General features: G+C 44.9%; 1 protein-coding gene across 5 annotated transcripts in view; it reads right to left on the minus strand.

Annotated features, from left to right (window-relative positions):
* The window catches only part of NUP214 (nucleoporin 214), a 45151-nt gene extending 31272 nt beyond the window's left edge, over positions 1-13879 (minus strand). For all 5 annotated transcript variants that reach the window (XM_064469219.1, XM_064469218.1, XM_064469216.1 and 2 more), the window contains exons 1-15: positions 13741-13879; positions 12064-12259; positions 11075-11226; positions 10612-10816; positions 10054-10124; positions 9649-9712; positions 8827-8930; positions 8124-8230; positions 7434-7500; positions 6724-6847; positions 4678-4839; positions 3116-3572; positions 1555-1730; positions 779-870; positions 75-164 (exon numbers count right to left, since the gene is read on the minus strand). In XM_064469219.1, coding sequence (XP_064325289.1) covers positions 75-164; positions 779-870; positions 1555-1730; positions 3116-3572; positions 4678-4839; positions 6724-6847; positions 7434-7500; positions 8124-8230; positions 8827-8930; positions 9649-9712; positions 10054-10124; positions 10612-10816; positions 11075-11226; positions 12064-12259; positions 13741-13782 — 2109 coding nt within the window. In that variant the 5' untranslated portion in view covers positions 13783-13879. The remainder of the gene's footprint in view (positions 1-74; positions 165-778; positions 871-1554; positions 1731-3115; positions 3573-4677; positions 4840-6723; positions 6848-7433; positions 7501-8123; positions 8231-8826; positions 8931-9648; positions 9713-10053; positions 10125-10611; positions 10817-11074; positions 11227-12063; positions 12260-13740) is intronic.
* Positions 13880-15799: the final 1920 nt, after the last annotated feature.

Here is a 15799-nt window from a genome sequence, read left to right on the forward strand (position 1 = left end):
GAAAATAAGTGTCTGAATACCTATACAGTGATCTTACAGCTTCTAAAATGAAGAAAACTGCTTGAAAATCTCACCTCCTCTCTGATTCCTGCTATGACAGGATCTGAATCCTTCCACTGGTGGGCCTGTTTCTCTAAAGCTGTGCTAGGGAGTGCTGATTTGCCCTGGAAAAAAAAAAAACCAAACCAACCAAAACCAAATACAGTATTAGGGGTATATCCTTAGCAACAGGAAGCTTAGAATATCAAAAAAGGCCTGCTGTTAGAAACTCCATTCAGACACCAGTCACCAGGGAGACAACTGTCATAAGCATAAATACTAGATACAGAGTAAACCAAGACTGGTATGTGCACGCGTGAAGTAGGACTGCAGACTACCTGAAGATATGTGGCTAAAGTTTTAAGAAAGCAAAAGAAATCTTTGTGTGCTGCTCTGTATTACTGCTTTGATTTTAATACCGAACAAACTTGGTGTGTCTCTTAACACACAGTCAAGGCACCTCTTGACTGCTTATTAGCTAGGAAGGTTGTGAAACCTCATTTCCATAACAACAGGAAGAATTAGTTTCTACAACTCTGATTAAGACAACATACATCAAAACACAGCTCTCTAAAGCCATGTATAGAACATTTAGTCCCACAGATTTGCTACTGTTTTAATGTCAAAAGGTAGGTAGTTCTTCAACCTAAAAATAGCCATTCAGTCCAATGAATTCTAAGCAATTCATGAGCCATGGAAAACATTCACCCTTTAAAGAATCCACTCAAGTTCCCATTACCTGAGTAGAGCTTGGCTTTGCTGCAGATGGGGTGATTTTGGCTGTCTTCTGTAGTAAAGAAGCTGAAGGCATGTTTTGAGCAGGACGTGCCACTGGGATTTAAAAAAAGCAACAGTAATTTAAGAACTTATACAAAGCTTGAGAAAACAGGTCGTGATCAGACACAACCATAATCACCACTGTCAAATCCAAAAGCAAAGCGCTATGGGCCCCAGTGCAAGAACACACCTTCCTTAGATGCTGTTTTACTCCCATCCAACTTCTCCGCTAACGGTAACAACTGCCACTCCGCCATATCTGCCTGAACCACTCCTGAAGGACCTCAAGACCCCCAGTCACACCACCATTTGAGAGATGGAATATTATTCTACTAACAAATGAGTGCTATCTAGTTTAAACTCATTTGTGACCATTTTGAACTCCAGTCACTCCAGATGCAAGATAAGGCACCGATTTGTGTGACTGCTCAGAAACATTCATAACCAGAGCTGTATTACTGAGCACTGAAAATGCCAAAACTTCTGAATAAACTTGAGAAGCTGAATATATTCATTTTGCATATGGCTCTCTGGGGAACAAAGTACACAAATGGAAAAACTCAGTTTCAGTACTAAGTCCATCACATCATTACGGTATGCAAATCAGGAGGTCTGCTGCATCAGGTAAAGCAGCAGGAAAAACAAGGAAGAAAAGTCAAATGAAGCTCACTCTGTCCTAAAACTTTTAGGCCATTGATTATAACACATTATTCCCAACAATATGCATCAGACTCCTACCTGCGGCAGGCACAGGGGTCGAAGCCTTCAGTGGTGTGGTAGGGGAGGCTGCGAGGGGTGTGGACTGGCTCAGAGGACCTCCAGAAGCAGTTTTTGAAGTGGTTGAGAATGAAAACATTGTGGAAGTGCATTGACCACTGCTGCTAGTGGGAGAAGAGGTGTCTACAGCAGTGAACCTGCAACAGAAAACAGAACATCTTTCAGCTCTGAACAGGTCCTGGCTGTTTCCCTCCATTCAAAAAGAAGGACTGAGTTCCAATGAATTAACATCCTCTGCAGTCAACAACTACTCAATCTCCAGATACAAAATAACAAGTGTAGTTTCTGGAGGTAGTGGGAAGGAACCATTCATATAATTTCTGAATATGTGGAACCACGAAGACTGCTACCATGGACTCACTCACTGAGCAAAAGCTAAATGCCAGCAAAAAGTGCTACCCTGCATCAAAATGCACCTCACCATTTTACACCAGAGCACCAACTATAGCAAGTCTGAGCTGCCGTTCAGTGCCATCCTTGCAGCAAGGCTAACAACAGAAATTCTGCAAGAAAATACGATTTTCCATTCATCTGCAAACTCAGCTCCTCAAGGCAGCCAATTTAAATATTCAGCCAATTCACAAGCATATCATTTGCTCTATACATAAAATATAACATTTAAAAAGCCATAAGAGCTACCATCAGATCTGGCGTAGTAAAGATTTTTCTAATTAAAAAATAATCATTTAAGCCATCAGAAATTTCTTATGATGCATTTACATGAAAATTGCTCTCCGTAGAAAGCAGCTGCAATTAACATAGCTCTGTGTTTTAAACCGTTCTTTCTAAAAAAAGAGAGCAAGTCTCAGGAGCTGGAGGGAAGAGTGGGTATATGAAATCTGAGAACATTCATCACTCAAATCCATTTTGCATAGTTTCTACTCAATATTAGTTTTCTTCCAGTTGGCATGAACAAGCTCTGGAGATTTCCGATCCTGTGTTCAGGGACCAAGCATCCATTTAGGAACAAAACCAAAAGGTGTGGCACCTTCTCCACTGAACACGGGAGTGGAAAAGAAATCCATTAACTGTGGGTACAGCTTCCTCTCAGCTCTGCAAGTTCCTCTTTAGGTTGGGGGTAAGGAACCTTCAGTCAAAGAAACTATCAGCACCACACTGAATCAGTCCCAGGCATAAAGGATTTCAAATCCCAGTGTTTTCCAGGAGACTTTAACCATGATTTGCATCAAACCAAGGCATGGAATTACCGTTTGATGTCTATAAAGCAAAGACATGAAAACACTAGGTCGCTGGCAATTTGGCAAATTATCAGTCTAATTATTGGCATCGTCCCTTGATTAACATTTTGCCCACAAACACAACTTCTAGCATGGGAAGGTTTTTACAGCCAAGATGGCTATGTCTTGGATAAAGAGAGGCCTCCTCAGTGCTTCCTTGGGAGCATGGGGAACACCTGTCAGGGTAAAAAGCCAGAAAGCATCTTCAGAACCACCATGCACTGTCCATGCCTGGAACAATTTAACAATTATCCAGCCACTGCATTAACTACTTATTTATTTACTTCTCATTGAGGTTCACTTTAACTGAAGAAGCTGAAGGGGCAAAAGACGACTTCTGTGCAACAGGTGTAGACGACAGTGGTGGCCCAGGTGAGCTGTCTGCAGCTGGTTTAAAGTTCATGGATCCAAACAAAAAGGAGGTGGCAGTAGCTGTAGTGGTGCCTACAGAAGGAGTGGGAGTCATGGATGCCTTTGGAGAAGCAGAGGAGAAAGAGAACATTGCTGCTCCAGTCAGACTGGGAGCTGGGGCTTGTCTGGAGGCATCAGTGGCAAAGGGGTAAGGTGGAGGATCACTGCTGGTAGTGCCAGGCATCTTCACAGTTGAAGGCATAAAGGAAAAAGCAGCTGCTCCACCCCCCGCAGGAGGCTGACTTGAGGCAGGCGCAGTAGGAGCAACACCTGGTACCTGGTCAGGCTTTAAAGAAGTTGGAGGAGTGGTTGGAGTTGTGGCACTACTTCCTGCAGAAAAACAAATGGAGAAGAAACAAACTCATTTGGCTGCACTGACTAATGCAAGAAGATATTGCAGGGCCAAATGCTCTCTGATGGAGACAGTTCAGCACTATCTCGCTCACTGGACAGACGGTACGGTGAGGAAGAGAGATGACAGAGCCAAGCTTCCAGTCCCCTAACCCAGTAAGCAGTACAGAAATTGCACAAACTCCAAGCCACGATCGATACTATGGTCTGTCTAGATTAATGTTGTCTGGAATTCCCTGTGAAAAGGCTTCACCTTTCTCCATTGATTTTCATGAGGTTCCTGCCATCTCAAATAAAACAGGCTGTCAGCACACAAGTCAGCCAGTGCTGCAGAAAGGCAGGCTGCCAAACAAAAGCATTTGGTGGGGGGAAGGAGAAGCAAATTTGGGCTTAGGGAGGAAAAAGGTGGGTTTGCAGTTATTACTGCATGCATGCAGACAAACAAAACAATCAGCTTACCTGATTACCCCAACATAGGAAACTGCCTACTGGACACTGCATATGGTAACACATATATAACTCGGGTAAAACTACTACTCTTCACCTGCTAACATAATTTTCACAGTGCTGCAGAAAGCTTTATTTAAATAAGCTTTTGCTGCCGCCAAACACTGTAGTTCATATTATGGCCTCCTGTGGCAAAACATACAGTGGAAAACCATCACCTTTCTGCAGCATGCAGACTGCACTCTGGGTCTGCACAGTGCTTCCTCCTTGTCCCCAGGCAGAGAGAGCCTGCAGTCACTGCTGCAGTTCCAGTCATACACTCCAAAGCTGGGCAAAGGACTTCCTAGAACTTCTTTGGCCCTGTTCCCCAAAGGTTGATTGCACAGTAGAGTCTAAGTGCACAGTCTGCAACGTGCTTGAGATCCCATATAATGAACAGGACTAGATAATTTCATACTGATGCACGAAAGAGAGAACAGTCCTGGGAGCACAAAACACTCAAGAACTGCTCCCCATTATCATTATAAAGAAAAAAAAAAATTCTGTGACCACATACATGTCTGAATACCAAACTGACAGATGAAGATGACAAAGATCCACAAATGCAACTGTTTTCCTAACCCACTGGAGCACTTACCTGCTGATTTCGGAACTCTCTCCCCTGCTAACAGCAACGGCTCTGGGGTCACAATAAGTGATCTGACCCCCGGGTTTTGATTGATCATGTAAAATGGGCAGAGCACACCATCTGTAGAGAGCAGGATCAGAACTGGAGCTGGAGCAAGGGTCTTCTCATCACCTGCCAGACCAGAGATCACATATGTAAGTCCTGCAGCCAAAATTTTCTGTTCTGTTCCTACTGGCATTGGCACCTTCACGTGACTTGATTAGAACAATATTTTTTATGTTTCTCCCTTCTTGCTTTCACTTGCATCTTTGTTCCTTTGCTTCTCCATGAATGCTAAACTCTTTTTTTCCTTCTTTATTCCTTCCTATTCCTGGCTTCATGTTTCATAAATTCATAGATGCAGGGTTATTTTGACAATCAAATGTCATCTCCCGAATGACAAAGCCCAACTTTCAACCATGAATTCCTGTGCCAAGCTTTTTCTTATGTCAAAATAGTCCTTTCTTCCACCTATACACTGCTCCCTCCTTTAATCCTTTATGCCTTTCTAAAATCCCCACATTCCATTGGGTCTTGTCACATCGTTAACATTCATATACATAAAGTACAAAAGAGCACTGCTAGATAGAAAGCTTTTTCACTTTAAGGAAAGCCAACATCAAACAAACATCCTGATGATCTGAACCTCTGATATAAAATACTTGTGTTCTGTGCAGCTGCAGCTTTGACCATAGAGTCTGCTTCAGTTCAGATAGTCTCAGCACAGTTAAAGGCCCCAAACCACTCACTATATCTCTAAAAAATTTTCCATAATGGTTTAACTGTGCTTAATTAAGCATAAAACCCCAACAAATCCAGGATGCAGGAAAAGTCTGCTATAATCACGGTGCTTTGTTTGTCAGGCAGCGCAGTGGATGGCCATGTTTTTCTACTTATTGGTTCTTCAGAAAAAGCATGCTAGGGAAGGGCAAGCTCCAGGACAAATGAGGTTTCTTTGCAACCCAAACTTGCTGTGAACTGCAAAGCCAATTAATGTGCAGCCAAAAGCAAGCTGACTGCACTCCGTGAGAATGCAGAGAATGCGTTAGCAAAAAGCTTCTCCAAAAACCTTTCTAAAAACTCTAAGGCAGCAAAACCTGGGCTTAAAAAAAGCTGTCCTGACAGATTCCTTAATCCAATAACTGTATAGATTAACAGAGAACATGCTTCAAATTCAATTTTGCATTCAATTACAAAGTTTGACCTCAATCCCCTTCTGTAGGTTTTCATTCAGGTAAAGTTCTCAGTTAATCGGCACCCTCCTGTGCTCTTCAGGAACTCCTGACTGCAGTACCTTCCACTCTGCCTGAAGGCATCTCTATTTCAATCTGTCTCTGGGTTTCAAGGGAGAGTTTTCAGAATTCACTAAGGTAGAACACAATAGCTCAGATGTATCTTCAGTTTCAGCCTCTGACGAGGTGCTTTGAAGAGCCTTCAGGCAGCACAGAAGGTACAGCAATAATGCGACTGGCTAGATGCAAAGCACAGAAGGGTTCCGTCAGTACAGGCCTGTGCTTTAATACTGAATTAAAACCTATGCAGTCACCTCAAGGATCTTCGCTTTTTCTGGCTTAGAAACTAAGCCACTTTTCTTTTAGATCAGTGCAAATGTACTTCATACAAAACAGTTCTGCAAACGACATAAGCTACAAGAATAAAGAAAACATCACAGGCAGTCTGAAATTCCCAATGTTAGAATATGACTCCTTTAAACTCACTATTATTCCGGCTCTGTGAAACACAGACATAACTCAGGTGCTTTGTTTGCCATGTCTGTTAGTGTAGTGTCCCAGGCTGCTGAAAGCTTTGAGGAAGAGCTGTATTTAACACTTTGCCATTATAAGCCTCACACAGAAGTAAGCCCACATGTGCTGTGGGCTTGGTATAAAAAGGCAGGAGGTGTTCTCTGTGTCGGTCTCCCTTTCAGAATGATTTCCCTGAGAACCAGGCCCTCAAAAAATCCCTCATATCTTGCTATTATTGGAGTATTCCACAGGAAAGACTAACAAGACTTACTGATCGGGATAGGCATGTTACTGGTGTAGTCTACGGCAACACCAACAGGCAGAGTATCATCGCTCTTATCTGTCACAGGAAGTTCTGCTCTGCTGGAGTCCTCCAAAACCCATGATTCCCAGTTCTGCAAAAAGTAGGATTATTAATTTGAATACTGCTTTCCTGTGATCAGCCTTCTTCAGAACTCTAGCCTACTAGTGTTGAAAGATAAGACTACAAAGACAGTTAGAGAGCACCTACTTAAATTTGTCAGATTAAGAAATGCCAGAAGTATCAGGGCCTTTAGAAGACCTGTATGTGACTTCTCACACATCATTGCACATCAGAGTTAAGGTCAGACAGTTTTACTGTTTAACCCCAAATGGTGACCTCACATGAATCACTTCATTATAGCGAGCGTCACCAAATTTTGAGACTGCCTAGTGAATCACAAAAAATAGACTTCTGGTACTTGGTTCACAATATACTGTGTGTCTGTTTATCGTCCCTTGTTTTGTGTCACTTGGATCTCTTGTTCCTCTAAGAATTACGTTTATCTTAAGATTCTGTACAACTCCGATGTAAAAAGAAAGGGATTTTGTTTGCTTTTGAGGTGTTTTTTAAAACTATACCATCTCATTGTATTCCAGGTCTTACATAGGTTATACTTGGTTAGATTTTTGAGAAAGAGGTGGTACACATGCACAAACACAATAAGAACAAAATATTACCTGATCCCCTTGCCTGGCAAGAATGCTGACTTCTGTGGAAGCTGCTGAAGCTGCCAGAACTAGATCCCTGTAAGCATAGAAACAAATAGGTTAAAACCAACATGACATTCCACAGCAAGGTCCCCAGCTCCACAATTCATTGTCATCTATACAAATTCGTAACCAGGACTACAGTTACAACAATATGAAGCTGACTCTTCCTCCCAAGATGAGGGAAACATATCTTGCTACATCACTGCAGAACATTGTTTTTCCTTTAACACTAGTCACCAGGAGCTCAAAGCCTTTGCCAACCAATGATTTGACAGCCACTCCATCATCATAGATAATGACGATCCAAGTCAGGTGGTTGAAAAGTTAGAAGCAGATTCTTCACATAGAAACACAATTAAGCAAGACAAAAGGTCATGCTTTACCCAACCCATGACTTACAATCTCAAGGAAAATTGTTACGACAGATATTAATAATATGTATTCTCACCAGACAAATGAGTATGTTGGCATGGAGACAACGCATGCAGGAGAAATGAGCTGTACTTACACAAAGTGTTTTCAAAAGAACAATTTCCTTTGTCTCATATTCAGGTACTATACAGTTTACAAAAGGGAGGAACACAACATACTGAGCAGCACTGATCACTCAGACATGCATAACAAGGGAAAGACTTTGCTACGATTCCTGCCACTCACCATTCCTCAACATAGTTGAGGAAGTAATGATGCTGTCTCTCTGAGCAGCTCCCATAGCAAGGCTCCATGAAATTCACAAACTTCTCTGGTCGCTTCTCTTCCTTTTTCTGTAAGGCCAACATTGATAATTTACCTTCCATTGTGGAAATCAAGTAATCTCCCATAAACACAACTGCCTCCAGGTACAGCAATAATTGCCACATACTTGAAGTGAGAACAGGCATCGTAAGACCATTTGAAAAACAAAGAACGAAGCAAACAAACTGAAACCCTCCTCCAAAAGGTAAAGGGAAAAGAAAGAGGTTACCAGGGGGTTTAGATATCACAACCCCTCCAACAATAAATAACCTGATACTAAATAAGACCATATCATCAGGCCTAAAAAATCTCCCTAACCTAAACAAACAAAAAAAAAAATCAGGACTCTGCATCAGGTAAGGATTTCTTCCAAGTGTTTATTTCCGAGGCTAAAAGTCTTCATGCCATAATTTGATCTCGGCAGAGAACAGGTTACTGATCGGTTTTCAAGTGGATGCTACTTCCTCCACTCAACTCCCCCAGCCCCCAAACCATGATTTGCAGCACTACCAAACTCAAATTCTACATGATGCCAGTAGGAATAATAAAAGCAACTTGCCATCGTAACAAACAAGTCAAAACCAAGCAACAAAGATTTCCGTCATTGTGACTTGCTGGCACTTACAGGCAATATGGCTATGACCACTTCTGGAGGCGTTTCCAGCGTCCCATCAGCCGCTGCATACACAATAGTAAAGACATAGGTGCCAATCCACAGTACATCCAAAACTGAAAGAGAGGAAACAAACACCTCAGCCAGAAACACGTCAGAATGATACTTCCTTGTGTCTTAACTGTGCACAGCACACAACAGCAAATGACAAAGAAGCAAATAAGGAATCAGTAACTTCCAAACTACCAGGATAAAGAATGTCAATGATCTGTCTCCAGAGCATCAATCTCATTAGGGGGCAAAAGCTATTTGATCCCAGAAATTTCAAACACAAACCAAAAAAATAGATCTGTTTTGCTTGACAATATCACAGGCAAGACAACGCCAGTGTTCCCAGACATGGATGACATTTTGGCATATCCAAATGAAGTGTTTGTGCTTTTCTAAACTTACTGCTTTGACATTTTATTGAAGAGTCAAAATGATGAGATGAAAGTCACAGAAAATATGAGAACGGCATTTATATGCAGTTAAATCTTCATGCTAAAGGGAGATTACTTGTGACAGTACTGTCTATCACATCGATGAGCAAAAAATAGCTTTTAAAATGCATACTTAAAACATTCTAGAAATAGACAAGGCTCTGTCCAACTGGTAATTTTTCTACATAACCAAGAGATAAAGCATATAATTTTTTTTCAAATATTTAAAAGTCACATTGTAATTACATAACCTGTGCAGTATATGGCTGCTATAACTAAAAACAACATCGGGAGGAATGAGTGAAAATATTTTAAGAGAGAAAACAAGTTAAAAAGAAATAAAAAGATGTACCTTTAACAGGATTGTCCGAGTCATAAAAGGGAGGACAAGGGATTACTTTCTTCTCCTGCAGATTCTGCAAATAAAACTACTCTTAAATACAAAGAAAAAGCCACCAAACAAAGCCAACTGCAAGTTTTGCAGAAAGCCCAGAGACCTGCTTTAGAGCAACTCACCCACTCTTCAACCCTCATCATGTGCCACTCTGAAATCATGACCTTTCAGTGGTGGGGCAAACCTTAAACTAAACCCCACATTGGTCTAAGACACTTCAATATTACTGAAGTGCTTGGGCAGTTTCTCACAGCTCATACGATGTGCCACCCAACCAAATTCCCGTAGCTTGTGATGCAAAGAAAATAAAGCATATTGCAAACTAGTGATCAGACATAAGGCCTTACCACCACCAATACTTACAGGCAGATATTGCACCACGGTGCCATTTTGCCTCCCTACAGCCAGTTGTTTCCCCTTCGGGCTCCAACAAACTAAGCAAAAAACCAGAGAATTTCATTAGCACTAAGGAACTGGAGAGTTACAAGGCCCCACAAAAGCAGGGCCAATAAATTAATACCACAATTTCCACCCCCCCGCCTCCAAAAAACATGAATCTGAATTAAACAAACAGGGAATCATCCAGTCACAGAGAAAGCAAGACGGCACAGATCAAAAAGCAACAGATGATGACTCTTATTTGCACACTTCCTTGGAAATGACAGTCAAGTCTGAGACAGCACAAACCACAGGTGGGCACATTTGACTCTAATTCACAAGATGCAGCATCTCCAATCGACCAGGAAAGAGCTGTTAAATTGCAACACATTTTCCGAGTCTTAGGAAGTTTAAATCCTTCCTTTCTGTGAAGCATTTTTTTTAAAGAAACCTCCTCCCCAGACAAATGGCCTGTCTTTTTACACCTATCAGTCTGCTTCTGCTCTTCAGACATTCCGTCTGCTATCCAAGGCTGCCACTCACCAGATGTAACAGCAACAGAGGAAGGCAGCGTGGCGTACACTTTCACAGAGTCTGTGACCTGCAGGACAGAGATGCTGCCATCGGACAGGCAGATGGCCACCATGGCGGGACTAGCGGGGTTCCACTTCAGGTCATTGACCATTGCTGCGCTTCCCGAGTCCTTGGCCAGTTTGTGATAAGCAAATGCACGTTTCTGCTGTTTTGCCTTTTAGGAAAGACAAATACACGAGACAGTTGAAACTGAGCACAACCAAGTTCTCCCAAGGTCATAATGCAAAGCGGTTTTGACCTTCCTATAAATAAATTAATGACTGATAAAAATAAGCAGATTTTGAGCTCACTGAACAAATCCTTTACAAGACACCTCTCACAGAGGGGCATAAAATCCCACCCGAGGTATGCCTCTCCTCCTGCTGTAACTTGAAAAAAATAACAGAAAAACACCACTTTGCGTACGCTTTACCTGATTTAAGAACGTGCGGACATCAAAAAAGCCGATGAAGGAACCAATCTCACTGGACATCATACAGACGGACAGCGTGAGATTATCACAGTTTAGAGCCAGGTGCTGCACAGGAAACTTCAGGGGAACCGAGGTACTCTGAACATTCTCCACTTAAAACACAAAAGGAAAGGAAGAGAGATTGAAGGGGACAAATTTAAACAGCAAGAAGTGTTCTTGTAAAATAGTACCATTAGAAGGGGTTTATACAAAAATCACCAGTCCTATTAACAGCGCTGTCAAAGCTAACATATAGAAAACCTAAGTGACAGCAAACCCGTTCATCTCTATCAATACAGTCTCAAGAGCTGCCAAATTCCTAAGGAAATTCCACTTTCCTTCCTCAGTAACCTCAGGATAAAATAAGGGGACAGGTTTTTGGTTTTACTTATGTATGCACATGAATACCTCAGGTGCTACAGTTACTAAGGACAACAGGAGAATGAAAACCATTTTGTACTTAGGTGTATTTTGCACTTAGGTGGTGGAACAGCAATCGTTTTCTCCCTTGCAGGACAGTCCTTCAGTCAGAGTAGGTAACTCAGTGCAAGAACTCACTCCCTCCACTCGCACACATCCCTGATACATGCACAGGCTCACAGCTTAAAGACTGGCTACCAAGAGAGTATGTGGCTGCACGGAAAGGGGTACATTTTAAGTTAGGAGAAGTCAACCTCACTCTATGGCACTGAACACAGGTGAACAAACCTGAGTGACACTTGAACAGGAGCTAGCACAGAGCATCTTGGTGATGTGTTCCCAGCAACTGTGCTTTATTTCAGCTAAAGCTACAGCAAATATTGTTCCTGCCTTCTCACACAAAAAAACATGGTAACTTCAAATGCACGAAAGAACATGCCAAGGACTGTATCAGAAGTCAAGAGCTCCATATCATAAAAACCCATATAATACTCTCTCTGCAAAGACCATGAGACGCAAGTGTGCCTTACCAATTTTATTGGGATCTTCTCCCATCTGGTTTTGCATGAGAAGATTTCTAGTATGAAAGATCTGCAGGCTGGTTCCTCCACCAGCAAAGACCAGCCCATATTTGTTAGACACTGCAAGGAGGCTGGAGCGCTCTTTGGGAAGATCATCTGGAGCATCAAAGATGCGGACCTTCTTCAGTGCTCTGAACTGAAAATCCTGTTGTAAGAGAGATGGGAAGTAGATGTACATGTGCTGGTGAAGAGGAATAGTTCACTTCAGCTTCTCTAAGACAGTAAGTTGAAAAGCCTCTTCACAAGAGCTGCAGAGTCCACACCCACACTGCCACTGGCCATCCCATCGTATTTTCTCTCTCATCTAAGAAAGAGTGGGATCACACCATATTTTTTCCCATTGGCTGTATCTCTCTTCTCCACAGTGCCTACGTTCATAAAACCTGTAGGAGTCGAATCTGTCTGCGATATCGAACCTTCTCAGAAACATACCAGAACTAGCCAACAGATACAGAAGAAAAAAGAAAGAGAAGGGTACAACACAAGGTACAACACGATTGAGCAAAACTTGCTGCTACGAAGCTACACAGCACATATCTGCTTAGATGTGTCTTTGTTTGCTACTGTAATTTATGACACAGAACACACACAGTTATTCCTTCCACCCACCCCCAGTAATTACTTTGTATAATCAGACTTGGTTTTTGCATTCATTTCTCTCATAATTTACCTTGTTCTTTTACAAAAGCAGGAAGAGAAAATCAAAGTGAGAGAGAAAAACTCCAAAAACACAAACCAAATTAAGAAACAGCAGTTGTGCTATTTCCATGCAAAACCTGAGATTCCCCTTAGGAATGAGTCTCTTTTCCCAAGGTGCCAGTTGTCAAATGGAGCGCTGGATCTGATGCCAGTAACTGAAATCAAGCACCTGAGTTTCACTTCCAATTATTGTCAAAGCACTGAGTAAATACATTCCTGCAACCTGAGGAGGCTGCAGGAGCTCAGAAACTTCTGCAAAACAAACAGCCCCACTCCCTTGTTTCTGAAGGTGCCTGAGCAGAAAGCAGCTGCACGAAGATCCACATGGGCTTCAGGAATCTGTCCCCCATGTCCCTGCTTACACAGCCTCACAGTAACACACCAGGAGATGCAGCGATGGGCTAGGCTGGCACCATAAGGCAAGACTCCAGTCTGCGCTGTCCCACAGCAACCAACCACACACGCTGTTCCAGAAAGCGAGAGATTCCCAGCACAAGGCAAGCTGACAGGACTTAGAAACACACTGCTCCTCTCCCAAAATAAGGTTTCTCCAACTCTCACATCCTGCCTCTCCTCCCCCAGGCGTTACCAAGACCCGGCTCCACCACAGGCCATGCCAGCCCCTCTTCCACTCCACAGGCCTGTACCAGACTCGGCCGAAAAGTCCCCAAGTGCTTCACAAGCCCCGCAAGGGGAGGGCCCGGCCCCGGCCCCGGCCCCGGCCCCAGCCCCCGCCGGCCTGCCGGCCCCACGGCCCGAGCCCAGTCCCTCCCAGGGCCTGTCACCCTTCACAGCCCCGGCCGAGCCCCGCTCCCCTCACGGCCCGAGTCGCCCGTGTCCCCCCGACCCGGGCCCAAGCCAAGCCCCAGCCTGAGCCAAACGGCCTGTCAGCCCCCACGGCTCGGCCGCTCCTCCCCCGCCCCTCACCTTCATCTCCCGCTCGGGGATCACGTCCATATCGTCCCCCATGGCGGCACCGGCAGCCCCGCCGTCCCCGCCGCCCTGGGTACAGCCGGGAAACCCCCCGCGCGCCCGCCACTGACATCACTTCCGCTTCCGACGGGGCCGCTCTAGCCACAGCTCTCAGTGCTCCGCAGCGGCCTGAGTCCTCCAAGGGGTTCTGCCTTTCTGCAGCTGTAGGGGACTAAAGGATGGGAGGGGAAACCCTGCTCGCACGGCGAGGCTTAGCAACCGGCTTGCTTAATAAACTCCTTTTTCCTTATGTTATGAGGTGGGTCCTGCATCCCCAGCAGCGTGGGCAGCGGGCGAGGGAGGGGATTCTGCCCCTCTGCTCCGCTCTGGTGAGACCCCCCTGCAGCCCTGCGTCCAGCTCTGGAGCCCTCGGCAGAGGAAGGACATGGGCCTGTTGGAGCCGGTCCAGAGGAGGCCACAAAAATGATGCGAGGGCTGGAGCAACTCTTCTGCCCGGACTGGCTGAGAGCTGGGGTTGTTCAGCCTGGAGAAGAGAGGGCCGTGGGGAGACCTTATTGCGGCCTTCCAGTGCTTAAAGAGGGACTATAGGAAGGGTCACAGAATGCTTTGGGTTGGAAGGGGCTTTTAGACACCATCTAGTCCAACCCCCCTGCAGTGAGCAGGGACATCTTCAGCCAGATCAGGTTGCTCAGAGCCCTGTCCAACCTGACCTGGAACGTCTCTAGGGATGGGGCCTCCGCTACCTCTCTGGGCAACCCATTCCAGTGCCTCACCACCCTCGTTGTAAAAAATGTCTTCCTTATATCCAGTCTAAATCTACCCTCCTTTAGTTTAAAACCATTACCTCTTGTCCTGTCACAAAAGGCCTTGCTAAAGAGATTGCCCCATCCTTCCTATAGTCCCCTTTTGATGCAGCCCAGGATACAGATGGCTTTCTGGGCTGTGAGTGCACATTGTTGGCTCATGTCCAGCTTTTCATCCCCCAGCACCCCCAAGTTCTTCTCTCCGTCCCTTCATCCCCCAGCCTGTATTGATATCAGGGGTTGCCCCAACCCAGGTGCAGGACCTTGTACTTGGCCCTGTTGATCCTCATGAGGTTCTCACAAGCCCACCTTTCTGACTTACCTAGGTCTCTTTGGATGACATCCCATCATGGGATGGGGACAATCCCAAACCATTCTATGATCCACCCCAATGGGGCTGCCCCCAGAGACCGTGGAGGGGACAGACCCCCCGGGGGATGGGGCTGGCTGCCAGTAAGCCAGCTCTCCCAGCTGCACAATGGTGGAGGCTGGCAGGCTGCTGCTCCACCCTGTCCATCAACCCTTGGTGAGGGGCTTCAATGCTTTTTGCCACAGCAGAGGCCCAGTGGTGCCACAGCTCTAAGCAAATCCCACTCCCTCAGTGTGGGCTGCAGTGGGAGCACACAGTCCAATACTCAGGGTTGGTACCTGTATGCCACCAGTTACATGGAGTTGCGCTGGAAAGATGGAAGCTCTGTGAGCAGGGGCTGCCTGATTGTGCTGCAGGGCCCCGCAAAAGCAGCATGTGGTTCTTTGGTCCCAGCAGGACCCAGGTTTCTTCCCTTGCTCCCTCCTGCCTCAAGTTTGGGGCGTTCAGCCCCAGCTCAGAGTACCAGCACAGGGGGTGCACGACCTTAGCACTTAGCCCTGTGGGGACAAGGATGTGTTGAGAAGGGCTGTTTCCAGCTCTAGCAGGTTGTGCTTCTTTCTTCCAGGACCAGAAGGACAAGGATTTCTACAGAGACAAAAGCAGTGATGCCCTTGGGCAGTGCCCTGAACTGTGGCAAACCACATCCAATTTTTCCTTATGTAAAATGCTCCCTTTATTTTCTAACTGAACAACAGCTTTACCACACATAGCCCAGAAAAGCAGGTGCATTCCCAGAGGCTAACGTGCAGCAGAAAGCAGACACAGGGCTCTGATCTAAGAGCAATTCTGTTCTTTTGAGGAACACATGGAAAAAGTGTACCCAGTCATTCCCCCAGGAAGCCTGGTCTCCATTTTGATAGCTTGCATCAGACAAGAACCT

The sequence above is a fragment of the Phalacrocorax carbo genome, chromosome 18 (assembly GCF_963921805.1).
Source record: "Phalacrocorax carbo chromosome 18, bPhaCar2.1, whole genome shotgun sequence".
In the NCBI taxonomy this organism is placed as follows: domain Eukaryota; kingdom Metazoa; phylum Chordata; class Aves; order Suliformes; family Phalacrocoracidae; genus Phalacrocorax; species Phalacrocorax carbo.